Consider the following 15,362-nt stretch of genomic DNA (forward strand, 5'->3'; position numbering starts at 1 on the left):
CAATTTATCTCTATCTATAACAACATTCAAGATAACAACCAAAAAATGCAAAATTTCCTTAAAATTACCAATAAAGGGCAGCAAAAAACCGAGCCACTTATGAACCACATCAACAAACAACAACAACCAACATCAGGTTCCTGTAGTGTACATCTATCTCCATAGAACTATAGTACGAGATTTTTATACTCTACAAATTCTCGTCAGAGCATTGGCGGATCCAGGGGGTTCCGGGGGTTTTAACCCCTCCTTTTTTGGACGATCAATTCATTTGAATGGGAGCATATAGTTGGAACCCCCTCAGTTACTCTGGGTTGGGACCCCCCTTTTTAAATGGCTGGATCTGCCCCTGCAGAGCTACACTGTTCTATCTCCACACTCCCTTTGGATTGTCATGTCTTATTCGTCTAACTTAGTAAGTTTCGAGAAAAATTGTATCTCCACTACTCATGACTATTTCTAATGTCTACGTTTGCTGTTAAAAAAAAACACTGTAAAAATGATCCTAAACATAATATTGCACTTTTTTACTGTGACATTTTGGTCTAAAGGTGTTTCAGTACAATGTAGGATTGTGTTTAGAATCGTTTTTGGCTTAGAAAAGAGTGTTTTACTCATAAACATTTTCATTCTAAAAGCGTTAAAATTTCAAGACATCATCAGCCAAGTTACATTTTATATGCTTACTGGGAAACGCGTTTTAGAAATTAACCCTTACTATGCCGTAAAGCCTAAACAATCATGTAATCAATATGTTTAATTTCTAAGCTCGATTTTTACGGTGTAATTGTTATCAAATTTATCTTATAATTACTATGAATAAATGGTTTGCATACTAGGAGCAAGTTTTAGCAAATCCAGTACAGTCTTGCAACTAAGCCCGAGAAATCACATCAAAATGATGTTGGGCTTATCATCTGCACCACTTAAAAAAACACCATAATTTCAAATTAAACTGTCACTCGTATTAAAATTTGTCAGATGACAGGAAGCACATGTTATTTTATCCTGATCCACAAGTGGTAATTGTTGCATAAATGGATTAATAGTAAATACACAGCACTGCCTCCCCCTTTTTTGAGAGGTTTTATATAAAAATGACCCTCCTTTTTAAAACATACTATATAAATATGCATTTACGTTTGAGAGCTATATATTGATTTGGGGTATGTATGATCTTCATTTCATATATGAATATGCTATTCAGAATCTTAAATTATAAATAGTCAATGTTATTATACTAAATTAAACTAATATATGAATTAATATGAAAGTTCACCTTCAAAATAAGTTTCAAATGCGTCCCCCCCTTTTTTCATGGGAAAAATTTGGTTGATTATTTAGAGAATCACTGATGACTAGAGCGACCCCCTATTAGGTCAGTCAGCATCCAACCGCCCCCCCCCCCCCCCCCTTTACAAAAAGTTCTGGATCTGCTCCTGACTATAGGTGCTAAACGTTATGTTACATGTATATTAAAATTGGTATATTTTTTAGGCCAGAATGGCACACCCCTACAATAAAAATATTGAGGTATCATTTAGTATCAATGGGATCAATCCCCTAGATGAGAAAAGACCTAATCTATCAATACATGCAATACGAGGGTGTGGTTGAGCTCTCATAGTATTTTAGTAACAACAAATTAATGTATATGTAATGAACTTAATTAAGCTGTTGAAATTTACCGAAATTTACCATATTAAAGATTCAAAGCTTAAATATAACATATAAAACTATGAAAAATAATACATTATTCAAAACTCATGCTTCTTCTTTTTAATATCTGATGAGGTAATGTGTAGATGTAAAACTAAATCAGAATATTTACTTTTTACTTTTGTAATTTCTTAACTTGAGGGCTTATCAAAAATTTACACACTCAGTTTTTGTTTTAAACATATGTTTTGTGTAATATCATCTGTCCCCTAATCAGTAGTGGATGACATATTTATATCTCTACTTAACCATTTTATAATTGAGAGAAGATATGAAATTTTCACTCTGAAGGGCTTAGTTGGAAGACTGAGTAGGGGATACTACAAAGTTTTTAAAAAATTGTCGATCTCCCACGTAAATAAAGATATAAATTGCTAAAACTACATTGCCCGTTGTTAAATTTTCTATGCTCATTGAAAGAAATGTAACATAAACGAAAAAAATATATTTTTAAAACACTCTGACTACATGGGTTACCTCCCTTAACAGGAAATCTCTTATTGATTTCCCACCCACCATTTGTCCGAATGTCAACAATCAAAGATGTAAAGAAAAGACAACATATGCATTTTTCTGTGACTTGACAGAAGATGGACAATGCTTACGGAATTTCGGAAGTTTTGAATATACCAGGGAATCACATTAAATGGCTGTCAAAGACTAGAACTGTTTGTTTGGTTAGTTTCATTTGAACTGTTTGTAGTTTCATAAATGATCATATCATGAAAAGATGACGATATTTAGATTAAAGTTTCCGCATTATACAGTTAACAGTGACACAGGAGATCCGGAAATTAGATACGATGTACTGTTATTCTATTTCTCGAGTCCCTTTTAATACATTATAAATTTATAACAGTTTTCATTAAAATTTAAAACTTAGACTACCTAGAGGCTAGATCTAGTGTCTCATGGGTTTGAATGCATTGTGTTATCTGGATAGACATATGTAGTTGTGATTTCTGATGATATCATATCTAATAGAGGGTAGTAATGCCCTTTAACGTCAGGTGTCAAACAGTTTGCGGCTACCGTTAGGGTCAATTAGGTTCAAATTTTACCGTATTATTCTTTACTCAAAGAATTATCGTTACCGTCATTTTAAAAAAAAATAAAGGTGATTTGTCAAAATCAGTCAATGTTTTTATTGTTTAAAAGAAAGTGTACAGTTTCCTGTCATACACCTAAAATTACCGTTAACGTCATTTGGCAAGGATTTTTACTGTTATTCGTCATGCAGGTACCCCAATTACGACCCTCCTAATAGGTTGCAGTCGAATCCGGGTCCGTTCGCCCTGATTCACGTTTGCCCTGGTATCTGTTCGCCCTGATTCCTGTTCGCCCAGGGTCCATTTGCCCTGATTTTTTGATTTTTTTTTCTTATTGTTTCTGATTTCATAGTTTTAAGTATTTGAACGAAAATGTTAAAGTTTGTTGAAAAATTGACAGAATATTTATATTCCCGCAATCAATTTATCATTTTCCCTTTGATTTACAGAGTTAAATACTGGAATACAATGTATTTCTCTTTATTGGTTACTACTTTCAGAGTATAATACTAAATGAACATGTAAACATACATGTTTCATGATTTACAGTTCGTACATCATTGTTTTCATTAATTTCCAGCTATATATTTTATCAAAAACAAAACGTTTGATTTTTATTAATAATCCATCAAAAGACTAGTATCACAATAATCAGTGATCCGAATTATTTTGTCATTGAACAATTTTAATGATCCTAAACAAGCCATACACTTTTAAATATTTCCCTGTTTTCATAAATTTCAAGAATATATACCATAGAAATATCTGAATAAGTTTATTCAACTTAAATGCCCTGAATATTAATATTTTTTAAGTAGGGCGAACGGACTCTATGGGCGAACGATCTCAGGGCGAACATGTTATTAGGGCGAACAGTCCCGATACCGTTGCAGTCTTGTAATTGATTGCTCCATAGGTATACATGCAAAACAGCTGATCTTCGAAAATAAAAAATAAAAAAATACTACATAGAACAATGTAGAAAAAAATTTCATGTTCATATCATGTATGTAATAATGTGAAATTGTGATTTAATTTCATGCAACGAAGAATTAAAAGTAACGTTATCCTGAAGTCAAAACATTTTTTTTGTACTTTCTGTTTGCTGTTTTTACTAGGGCCGCACCACTTCCAGTAAACATGAGATCCTTCCACTTTCCTGGATTGATCTCTCCTAAAAGATGCAAGATTTTTATGCCCCACCTACGATAGTAGAGGGGCATTATGTTTTCTGGTCTGTGCCTCCGTCCGTCCGTCCGTCCGTCTGTGCCTCCATTTGTCCGTCCGTCCGTCTGTGCCTCCATTCGTCCGTCCAGTTTAAGTTTTTGGTCGAGGTAGTTTTTGATGAAGCTGAAGTCCAATCAACTTGAAACTTAATACACATGTTCCCTATGATACGATCTTTCTAATTTTAATGCCAAATTATAGTTTTTACCCCTATTTCATGGTCCACTGAACATAGAAAATGATAGTGCAAAGTTCAGGTTAAAGCTTTTGGTCAAGGTAGTTTTTGATGAAGTTAAAGTTACATCAACTTGAAACTTAGTACACTGATGTTCTCTATGATATAATCTTTCTAATTTTAATTCCAAATTAACGTTTTGACCCCAATTTCACGGTCCACTGAGCATAGAAAATAAAAGTGGGAGTGGGCATCCGTGTACTATGGACACATTCTTGTTTTTTAATCTATATGTATGTTTCAATTCAGCACAAACTTATAATCAAACAGAAAAAAAGGAATCCAGAAAAAATTCTGAAAAAATGAACTTTTTTGTTTCCCTCCATGTTTTGACATGCACCGGAAACTGAAGTTGTTATACAATGTACAAGACTGGTACCTAATATGAGGCAGGCATTACCTGTGAAAGGGGAGGAAGTCTGTATGAATAGTGTTTTAATTCAGACATACATGTATTTTAACTTCAAAATCTGTTAAAAAAGAAACTGAAATATCATAACATTACCGAGTTTAATTCTTTTGTTTGGGATTTTAATTTTGACGTTATTTAAGGTATGACGTCACATTCAATGTAAACGGCACGCGATCAAAGACAAAGAATTATTAAAAATGAAATTGGTATTGTGTTCCTTGAGTTCCTATATTTTACTAGACTACTCAAAGTTTCATGACAATGAGACCGGAAGAAGGAAAAAGATTTCTGCGTAAATGCAGGAAAATGGAGGTCTGAAAAAAAAGTTAACGATTTTGAGTTCATTAGAAGAATGAGAAATTTTCCCTGATTTTTTTTTTTTATTGATTTTTTTCCGTAACAAGGGGACTTCGTCCCCTTATAATTAAAACCCAACAGAAGGGCGACTGTAAAATATTTGTCAAAATATGTTAACTATAATTATTTTCCTCCTGGCATTTGATGCTATCGACAGCTACAAAATGAGTTTGGACAAATGATGATAAATAACTGGGGCTCGTTTGACACTGACAGTGGCGAAAAAAATGAATGTTTGACTTTAGGTATTATTTTATCAGAATACATCAAAGTTAATAATTAAATCTGATTTTCTTTATAAACTTTATCATGCACTAATCTGTGTCACATATCTGTTTTGAATAGGTACCAGATTCATGGTTACAAAGTGCTGTTGAGAGAACCTTGTCTGCATATAGATGGAACAATGAGCTTTGTTTATCAGACTGTGACCAGTATCTTGCCTTGTCCAAGACAACAATTCCACATCCATGGAAACGAATATCTGTGAAAATTTGTCAAAAGTCAGATGAATTGATATCAGGGTAAGTAGGCCTCATACTGGCAAGTTTTTTTTTCATACAACTTAGCAAGTTCAATAATCCTATTTTATGTACTAGCAGTTGGCTAAAGAGTTACATATTTGTAAGTTGCCACAGTCACTATTTTTGATCTTTTAAAAGATGTTTATCTCCTGGTTAGTCAATCAAAGTAAATAAGCTCTATACTATTCCTGAAAACTGACAGTTCAAACACAAAACATTTACCATGAAAACTGCTATGTACAATAACAATACTTAGGGAACTATTCTTTTATTTAAACAAGAGCCTTGAAATACATGTGTTACATATAACATACCAAATATATAATATAACCAAATGCCGTCAAAGGGCATGTAAAAAACAGATAAAAGAATTCGAAGTGTTCAACAAGTCCTCAAAATGACTATTTATTTCTATCTTAACTTTCAAGTTAGGATTTAATGACATCAGATTTATACAATAAAACATACTTCAAAAGGCTCAATACCTCTTGTAGATATACATGTACCAAGTGTGTAAATTTCAAGATACCACCAACAGTCTTGCATGTTTTATTTTAGATTACCAGATGGACCCCTCATGCATAGTCCTGAAACCAGCAGTTCTTTACATGGTCATCTCAGTGAAATCAACAGGGATAATTACCTCAATCTTTGGGCTAAGAAACACTATGATGTACAACCCAAGCAGACAACATCTCATAAACAATTACAAAAGGTACAATTTTTCATACACAAATATTACTGGAAAAGAAGGGATATGGTAAAGTTATCTGCCTTGTCTGCTCTTTGACTGCTATTATTATCATTCTGTCACCAGGGGGCAGTCAAAAGTAAGCCTTTGTTCACTTAAGGCTTTTCACTACAATTTCAAGACGGCTCCAACCACCTGTTTGATTTGAGTTCTTTCCAATATGTCCATTGCACTTCTATATATTAAAGGACAGCTGCTTGGTACAGACTACTAACATCATGAAGTTATAGACAAAGAAGTCATATCAATTTGCTAAGATATTTAATTATAATTGCATTAGATGTATGTTTCATTATAATACGTTATTGTGATTGTCTACGCTGCAATCTTGCGTTATTCCTTAATCAACTTCATTACACAATAAAATTTATCATTCATGATGACACGAGGTCCCATAATAAAGTGCAAAGGTAAATTAGATAAAAAAACTTGGTAAAAATCGTGTTTTCATGACCCTAGCTAAAAAATGTAATTATAAGTATTGACTGCTTTTTTTTGTAACTTCATAGGGTTGTAAAAGCATTGACCGTGCACACATTTTAGAATGAAGCGCTTCCACGCTTCATACAAAATGTACCTCGGTCAACGCTTTTACACCCAAATGAAGTTTCAAAAAGAAGCATTCAATTCTTAAATAAAGAATTGTTATGGATTGTTCATAAAAAAAAAACATATAAAGATTTGCATTCTCCAGGATTTTAAAGAGGTTAAAAAACCTTCTTTTGAAAAATATTAAATTATAGATGACCACATAATTTGTTCTGGTTTAAGAAAATGAATTATAATTGATAAGTTCTATTACTTTTTAAATAATCAGTCAAAACTATCTGACTTACGCCTAAAGATATTGCACTTTTTTCAGAAATGTGATGTTCTTCAACAGTATTTGGAAAGACTTTATCCTGAGCAGATGGCAGACTTGAAAACCAGCAGACAAAGTTCAGTTACCCATATATCACCTAGTCCTTGTTCATTACAGAATATTTTACATGTAATCAAGATATACGAGACAGATGATGCATTTTATTTGATACAGCCATTTGTGCTCCATAATATTCAGAATGTTATAGCCTTCAGTCCTGCTGTTTTCAAATCTTCTATGACCAAACCACTCTTTGTTCTTTACCAGTTACTACATTTGCTGAATCAGTTACACAAAAAGGGACTAATTCTTGGTAATGTTAGCTTACATGATGTACTCTGTGATGAGAAACTTTGGATTTATACTTCTGGTTTGCAATTTCAAAATATTTTGGAGATTTTACTATCAAAACAAAATCAGCCACCTGAAATAGTTGGCAAGGATAATTTGTCTTCAAGAACAACCAGAAATCAAAATGTTAAATCTGAAATACATGTAGATAGTAAAAAGATTTTAAATAGTCAGAATACAGACATATGTAATGATGCATCTAACAGCCATAGAATTCATTCTGATCAGGATCATTCAGATGTTTCAATAGTTAGGGAGTATCCAATGTGTTCCAGGCTATTCAGTGAATCAGACAGTTTAGTAGAAGATGCTAGAACATTTTTGCAGTCTGATTATACAAGAAAATTCTCAGTACATAACTTACCAACTTTAGTAGAAGACTGGGTACATAAAAGAATTACAAACTTTAAGTACTTGATGGTTTTGAATCATTTAGCAGGCAGACGAATGTCTGATCCAAATAATCATCCAATACTGCCATGGGTAATGGAATTTTCATCAACCGAAGAAGAGTTTGATATGAGGGATTTAACAAAGAGTAAATACAGACTTACTAAAGGTGACAACCAACTGGATTTAACATTTGAATCACACACATTTTTCAAAGATAATATTCACATTCCCCATCACGTGTCAGACATTTTGTCCGACATTACATACTATGTGTACAAAGCTAGACGGACTCCAAAATCCATTTTGTGTTCACATGTGCGACCCAAATGGGTTCCTAATGAGTATCCTCTAAGTATGATGCGTATGTACAATTGGTCTCCAGATGAATGCATTCCAGAATTTTACACGGATCCATTGATATTTTCATCGATACATGAAGACTTGCCAGATTTGGAATTGCCAGTTTGGTGTTCAACCCCAGAAGAATTTATAGTCAAGCATATGGAGGTTTTGGAGAGTGATAAAGTTTCCGTGAACTTACATCAATGGATAGACCTTACCTTTGGATTTAAGGTACTTTGACGCTTTCAATAAGTACTTGATTAATTTTTTAACACGAACATGTACATTTTCAATTAATTTTTTTGTGAAATAGTTCTCTTCATCAATAGGAATAGTTACCGATTAAGAATTCTTATTGGTGGTCTTGCACATAGTTAGAAAAAACTTTCAATGTTTTTTTATGAATGTAGAAATTCTTTTAAATAGTTATACATGTAGCTTCAATATTTTCATCTTGCATTTTTAAGATAAATAATCTATTTAATGTTAAAATATTGACTAATGGAGTAATTTCCTTTAAGTACAAAATACATTATTAAGTTTGTAGAAAGGAGTAGGTCCAGTAAGACCCCTTTTTGGCCCCAAAATATAGCAGTTTTACAAAATTGTTAAAATGTAAACTTTTTGTTATTTTTTGGATAGTAGAATGCTTCTGCTACATAAATATGGGCTGTTTTTGATAATACAATGCAAATATATTGGGTACTAGCACCATTAAGTCATGCTAAATTACTGAAATCTTCACAATTCCAGCATTTTAGTTAAATTTTAGAAGGCTTCCGTGTAAAACGAAAGTGGCCACATTCGTGCTCATCCAAAATATTGAAATGGAAGTTGTATTTGATGATAATACATAACATATATAAAGATTGAGGATGAACACGGATGCGGCCAATTTCATTTTTGACAAAAAGCATCTAAAAAGTGGCATTTTTTCGCATTTTTGGTAGATTTTTCATATTTGAGCTTGAATCAGATTGTTTTTAATGACTAAATAAGTCAAAATCTTTCACATAAATTAATTGAATCAAATAAAATAGACACTTAAGTGTTTAAAAAGTGGTCAAAATTTTTCGTCAGATGAAACTGAAATTTGAGGCCAAAATCGGTGCTTACTGGACCTACTCCTTTGTGTGTAAAGGTGTTATGATTTCACATATAGTTATAATGAACTTTTTATAATGTTATCCAGTTATCAGGTATTGTGGCTGTGAAAGAGAAGAATATCAACCTTCAGCTTGTAGATGACCATAAAAACATTACAAATCATGGGGTAGTACAATTATTTACAGAACCACACCCTTACAGAATAACCAAACAACTAGCTAATAAACCTGAACCTCCAAAGATTGCTAAAAATGTTCTGTGGTCACAGGTAAGTGCAATTATTATGCTTCACATAACAAAACCTTTATCTAAACTACATATGATCACAATGTTGTAACGACGTTGAACATACTGTTACTTAATAACCATGCTAAACGACGTTAAGACGTTTACCAATTATAAGAAAATGTTTATAATATAAAAAAGCAATTTACAACAATAAGTAAAGGGGGGAGACATCAAAAGGAGTCAGTTTAGAGGAAAGGGTGAGGTTTCAAGAAGCGTCAGTATGGGTTAAATCAGTTTAACATGCACACAAACTTTCTTTGCCAATCTTGAATTATATGTAAAAAAACTTTAAGTCACAATAACATTATTTTTAGTTGTAAATCTCATATACACTCTCTATTTATATCATCACAAAAGTCATAGGCCTATGGTACATGTACATGATATATGGAAATTGCCTATATTATAACCAATTAATAATTTTACACACTCACCATATGATGTATGATTTGTGCACTAAACTCATACATGTATGTTACTTTTTTACAGATGCATGGTTTAGAAGAAGCTGCCCTCCCTGGTGACAGAAGGTAAATTGTACATTCACTTATATTGTATGCATTAACAGCGGACAAATATTCCATAAAGTACCAGGGAATGCCTGACATGTCTATAGAAAAGAACTTTTAAAATTGCTGTTCTTTATTAAGGCCATTGCTTGAATGCCTTTAATTAATGAAGTGACTAGCTCACACCTTACAGAAAACAATAGAGACATACATGTACACGAAATAGTTTAAGCATTTCAGATATTAGTTATACAAATGTACTAAGTATTGAAGTTTCAATTTATACTGTTCAGGAAAAGAAATCAATTTGGCAGAAATGTTTTGTTCTTGCGGAAGATTCTCAGTTATTCAGGATTTAAATTTTAGAAAACAAAGTTGATTTGAAAATTCCTTCAAACTAAGCAAATTTGATATGTTTTACTGTGGATTGGAATTCATTTATTTTTAGTGGATACCAATTTTCTTGGAAATTTAATTTCGTGGTATTTCCATGGTCTGTATCAATGCCAATAGAAGATTTGTTCTTCGTTGAGCAGTTAATTTTGTAGTTTACCTTTTCTAACGAAATCCACAGAAATTGGTATCCAACGAATAATAAGGAAATAATACGTGAAATGTGTAATTAATAAAATTGAGAAAGGAAATGGGGAATGTGTCAAAGTGACAACAACCCGACCATAGAGCAGACAATTGCCAAAGGCCAACAATGGGTCTTCAATGTAGCAAGAAACTCCCACACCCGGGGGCGTCCTTCAGCTGGCCCCTTAAAAAATATGTATACTAGTACAGTGATAATGGACGTCATACTAAACTCCGAATTATACACAAGAAACTAAAATTAAAAATCATACAAGACTAACAAAGGCCAGAGGCTCCTGACTTGGGACAGAATGTTACTCATGTTAGGTAGTTTTAATCATATGCAGTGTTCAAAAAGAAATATTTTTTTATATTTCAGAATAGGATCATTTTCACAAACAGCTCAGAGACCAGAAACAGCCACTGTTATATTACCAAAATATTATGATCCAATGGCCAGTCTGTCTCAGCTAGAAGTCCTTTACAACTTAACATGTCACAACATGGGTCAGATACCACCAAAACAACAACAGGAGGTACATGACACATGCTGAGTTACCTAATTAAAATATTGACAGATATATATACTAATAAAATGATCTTGCTAAAATGCTGTAAGATATGGGTGTCAAATTCAAAAGAATTTTCTTTCTTATTACTTAAAGTTTCTGTTGATGAAACATGAGAAAAAGACATGAGGGAAATGTTATTCTTTAAAATGTTTTGATTGAAAAACATAGGAAATTAAAAATCCACACTTGCAGAGCAAATGCACTCATAGAAGAAGGACGAAAGATACCAGAGGGACAGTCAAACTCATAAATCTAAAATAAACTGACAACGCCATGGCTAAAAATTAAAAGACAAACAGACAAATGATAGTACACATGACACAACATATAAACCTAAAAATAAGCAACAGGAACCCCACCAAAAACTGGTGGTTATCTCGGGTGCTCAGGAAAGGTAAGCAGATCCTACTCCACATGTGGCACCCGTCATGTTGCTCATGCTGTAACAAATCCGCTAAATAGTCTAATTCGGTAGGTCACATTCATGAAAGGGAAGGGGATTGTAGTTACGACGTAAGGAACATATCCAATATCATCTGTGAAATGGTTATTCCATAACGGTCAACCATAAGTGTTAATTCAGCAAATATCTGAATGGTGCCATCTGGAACTAACCTAATAATCAGTGCAGTATTGCGAATATATTTTTTTTTGTTAATTTTTTTAAAATATTTTTAGTACTTTGAATATACATACCTACCTGTTTTGTTTTCACAGGAGGAAAACAAACTACCAGATAATGCAGCTCATGTGATGAGAGATATGTATGTGTTTGGATGTCTGATGTGTGAACTATTTCTCCAACCAGTCCTGTACATGGAGGAATCAAATGCACCTCTACACAAAAGATGGAATCTGATATGTAAATACTGTACAGAAAATACTGCTTTGGTTCCAAGGTTAGTGTAAGTTAAGACAAATAATATGGAAATACTGTACAGAAAATACTGCTTTGGTTCCACGGTTAGTGTAAGTTAAGACAAATAATATGGAAATACTGCTTTGGTTCCAAGGTTAGTGTAAGTTAAGACACATAATATGTAAATACTGTACAGAAAATACTGCTTTGGTTCCAAGGTTAGTGTAAGTTAAGACACATAATATGTAAATACTGTGCAGAAAATACTGCTTTGGTTCCACGGTTAGTGTAAGTTAAGACAAATAATATGGAAATACTGCACAGAAAATACTGCTTTGGTTCCAAGGTTAGTGTAAGTTAAGACACATAATATGTAAATACTGTACAGAAAATACTGCTTTGGTTCCACAGTTAGTGTAAGTTAAGACAAATAATATGGAAATACTGCACAGAAAATACTGCTTTGGTTCCAAGGTTAGTGTAAGTTAAGACACATAATATGTAAATACTGTACAGAAAATACTGCTTTGGTTCCAAGGTTAGTGTAAGTTAAGACACATAATATGGAAATACTGTACAGAAAATACTGCTTTGGTTCCAAGGTTAGTGTAAGTTAAGACACATAATATGTAAATACTGTACAGAAAATACTGCTTTGGTTCCACGGTTAGTGTAAGTTAAGACACATAATATGGAAATACTGTACAGAAAATACTGCTTTGGTTCCAAGGTTAGTGTAAGTTAAGACACATAATATGGAAATACTGTACAGAAAATACTGCTTTGGTTCCAAGGTTAGTGTAAGTTAAGACACATAATATGTAAATACTGTACAGAAAATACTGCTTTGGTTCCAAGGTTAGTGTAAGTTAAGACACATAATATGTAAATACTGTGCAGAAAATACTGCTTTGGTTCCACGGTTAGTGTAAGTTAAGACAAATAATATGGAAATACTGCACAGAAAATACTGCTTTGGTTCCAAGGTTAGTGTAAGTTAAGACACATAATATGTAAATACTGTACAGAAAATACTGCTTTGGTTCCAAGGTTAGTGTAAGTTAAGACACATAATATGGAAATACTGTACAGAAAATACTGCTTTGGTTCCAAGGTTAGTGTAAGTTAAGACACATAATATGTAAATAATGTACAGAAAATACTGCTTTGGTTCCACGGTTAGTGTAAGTTAAGACAAATAATATGGAAATACTGCACAGAAAATACTGCTTTGGTTCCAAGGTTAGTGTAAGTTAAGACACATAATATGTAAATACTGTACAGAAAATACTGCTTTGGTTCCAAGGTTAGTGTAAGTTAAGACACATAATATGTAAATACTGTGCAGAAAATACTGCTTTGCTTTCAAGGTTAGTGTAAGTTAAAACACATTATATGTAAATACTGTACAGAAAAAACTGCTTTGGTTCCAAGGTTAGTGTAAGTTAAGACACATAATATGTAAATACTGTACAGAAAAAACTGCTTTACTTTCAAGGTTAGTGTAAGTTAAAACACATAATATGTAAATACTGTACAGAAAATACTGCTTTGGTTCCAAGGTTAGTGTAAGTTAAGACACATAATATGGAAATACTGCACAGAATATAGCTTGGTTCCAAGGTTAGTGTAAATCTATGACAACTACATTGTAATATGTAAAAAATGTTAAGAAAATACTGCTTTAAATTCAAGTTAATTGAAAATACTGCTTCAGTTGATAGGTTAGTGTTAACTTATAGCAATTGAGATCTAAATAATGTAAAGAAAAATGGTGTCTCAATTTTAAGGTTAATATTCAGGTAAACTTATTACAATGTATACTTAAAAACTGTACAGAAATAATTTTTTCAGCTCAAAATGATGGTTTTATCAACTTAAAGCCAAATGAAGTTCATCACTTTTAAGGTTTGACTGTTTGTTTACACAAATATACTAAATTGTTCCTTAATTATTTTGAAAGTTTAATCAAATTCCTTGCTATTGGATTCCCTTTAGTTGATTGACTTGAAAGCATACAGTTACCAATTTAAAAGAAGTTAGATTATTGGTTAACATGTTCAGCTGGCTCAAATTTGTGAGGCAATCCTTCTATTGTAGTAAGTATGTATATGTTGAAATATGTCCACTTATTCTCTTGAATTTTTTTTAGGTCAATTCAGAGAGCTGTTGAAATTTTGTTAAACATGGAACGATACAGATTTAAACCAGATACCACAGACTTTACTTATCCAGTAATAACTAGTGCAGGAATGTCCCCACCCACTCCTTCACAATTGTTATGTCCCTTCGTTAGTATACTTCCGTTTCCTGATTACTTCCCTTTAATGTATGAGACCATCTGCAAACTTAAAGATATAGATAGAAAACTTGAAAAAATTGGAATTGAAAGTCAGTCAAATTTAATTGAAAAGCAGAAATTACTTAAGGTGACAGCAAGAGAAAAGGTCACTGTTATGCAAAAATACTTGGAGAAGATCGGTGGAACACTTAATGAAGAAGGCATTGAACTGTTACTCCCACATATAGAAGAACTTTTTGCTAATGAGGACACCAGTGTCCAGGCTGCTTGGTCACTTTTTAATTTGCTTGGACTTGAAATTGATTCAAATCAAATGAAGAGACAGTTTTTGCCATACCTGGTTAAATTATACCATGTAGATAACCCAACGCCAAAATACATGAAAATATACCACAAAAGTTTCATTGTACAATTGATATTAAGATTAGGATTGGACTCATTTCTTAGTAATTTCTCTACAACATTAGTAGAGGCAGTTGCTGGGTACAAGGATTATGTTTTTGAAGATTTATACACTGAGCAATCAGATATGGAATCTTTTCTTGAAAAAAATCAATTGCACCTACCTGTCCTCAAGGAAGAAAATGGGAAATTGGGGACCAGTCCAGGACAGTCAGGAACCAGTCTGTCTGAAAATTGCAATTCAAATATGCGAACTCCCGATGATGTAGATGATATCGAAGATGAAATAGGTGATGGTGGGTCCAGAGATTTAGATAACCAATCAAGTTCTGGTGAAAGTTTGAATGATGCAGAAAGAGTTTCTTTGCAGAGTTTTGATGAGGACAAAAGGAAGGATTATGAGGACAAGGAATCAGTAAACAGCTTGTCAGCAGCTAATGATTATGAAGATGAGGAGGAAGAGGAAAATATTCTGCAATTTCAGGTACAAAATTAGAGGCTGTCATCAATTTTTTGAAAAAC

General features: G+C 32.8%; 1 protein-coding gene and 1 long non-coding RNA gene across 2 annotated transcripts in view; one reads left to right on the top strand and one right to left on the bottom strand.

Annotated features, from left to right (window-relative positions):
* Positions 1-15,362, bottom strand: part of LOC143068081 (uncharacterized) — a 126,156-nt gene that overhangs the window by 38,598 nt on the left and 72,196 nt on the right. The gene's annotated exons all lie outside the window — the stretch shown is intronic.
* The window catches only part of LOC143068074 (WD repeat-containing protein 81-like), a 32,642-nt gene continuing 19,514 nt past the window's right edge, over positions 2,235-15,362 (top strand). Inside the window, exons 1-9 of the mRNA XM_076241819.1 lie at positions 2,235-2,396; positions 5,345-5,523; positions 6,082-6,238; positions 7,137-8,453; positions 9,415-9,597; positions 10,107-10,147; positions 11,085-11,241; positions 11,995-12,176; positions 14,289-15,324. Of these exons, the coding sequence (XP_076097934.1) occupies positions 2,310-2,396; positions 5,345-5,523; positions 6,082-6,238; positions 7,137-8,453; positions 9,415-9,597; positions 10,107-10,147; positions 11,085-11,241; positions 11,995-12,176; positions 14,289-15,324 (3,339 nt within the window). The 5' untranslated portion in view covers positions 2,235-2,309. The remainder of the gene's footprint in view (positions 2,397-5,344; positions 5,524-6,081; positions 6,239-7,136; positions 8,454-9,414; positions 9,598-10,106; positions 10,148-11,084; positions 11,242-11,994; positions 12,177-14,288; positions 15,325-15,362) is intronic.

This window comes from Mytilus galloprovincialis, chromosome 3, assembly GCF_965363235.1.
Source record: "Mytilus galloprovincialis chromosome 3, xbMytGall1.hap1.1, whole genome shotgun sequence".
Classification (NCBI taxonomy): Eukaryota; Metazoa; Mollusca; class Bivalvia; order Mytilida; family Mytilidae; genus Mytilus; species Mytilus galloprovincialis.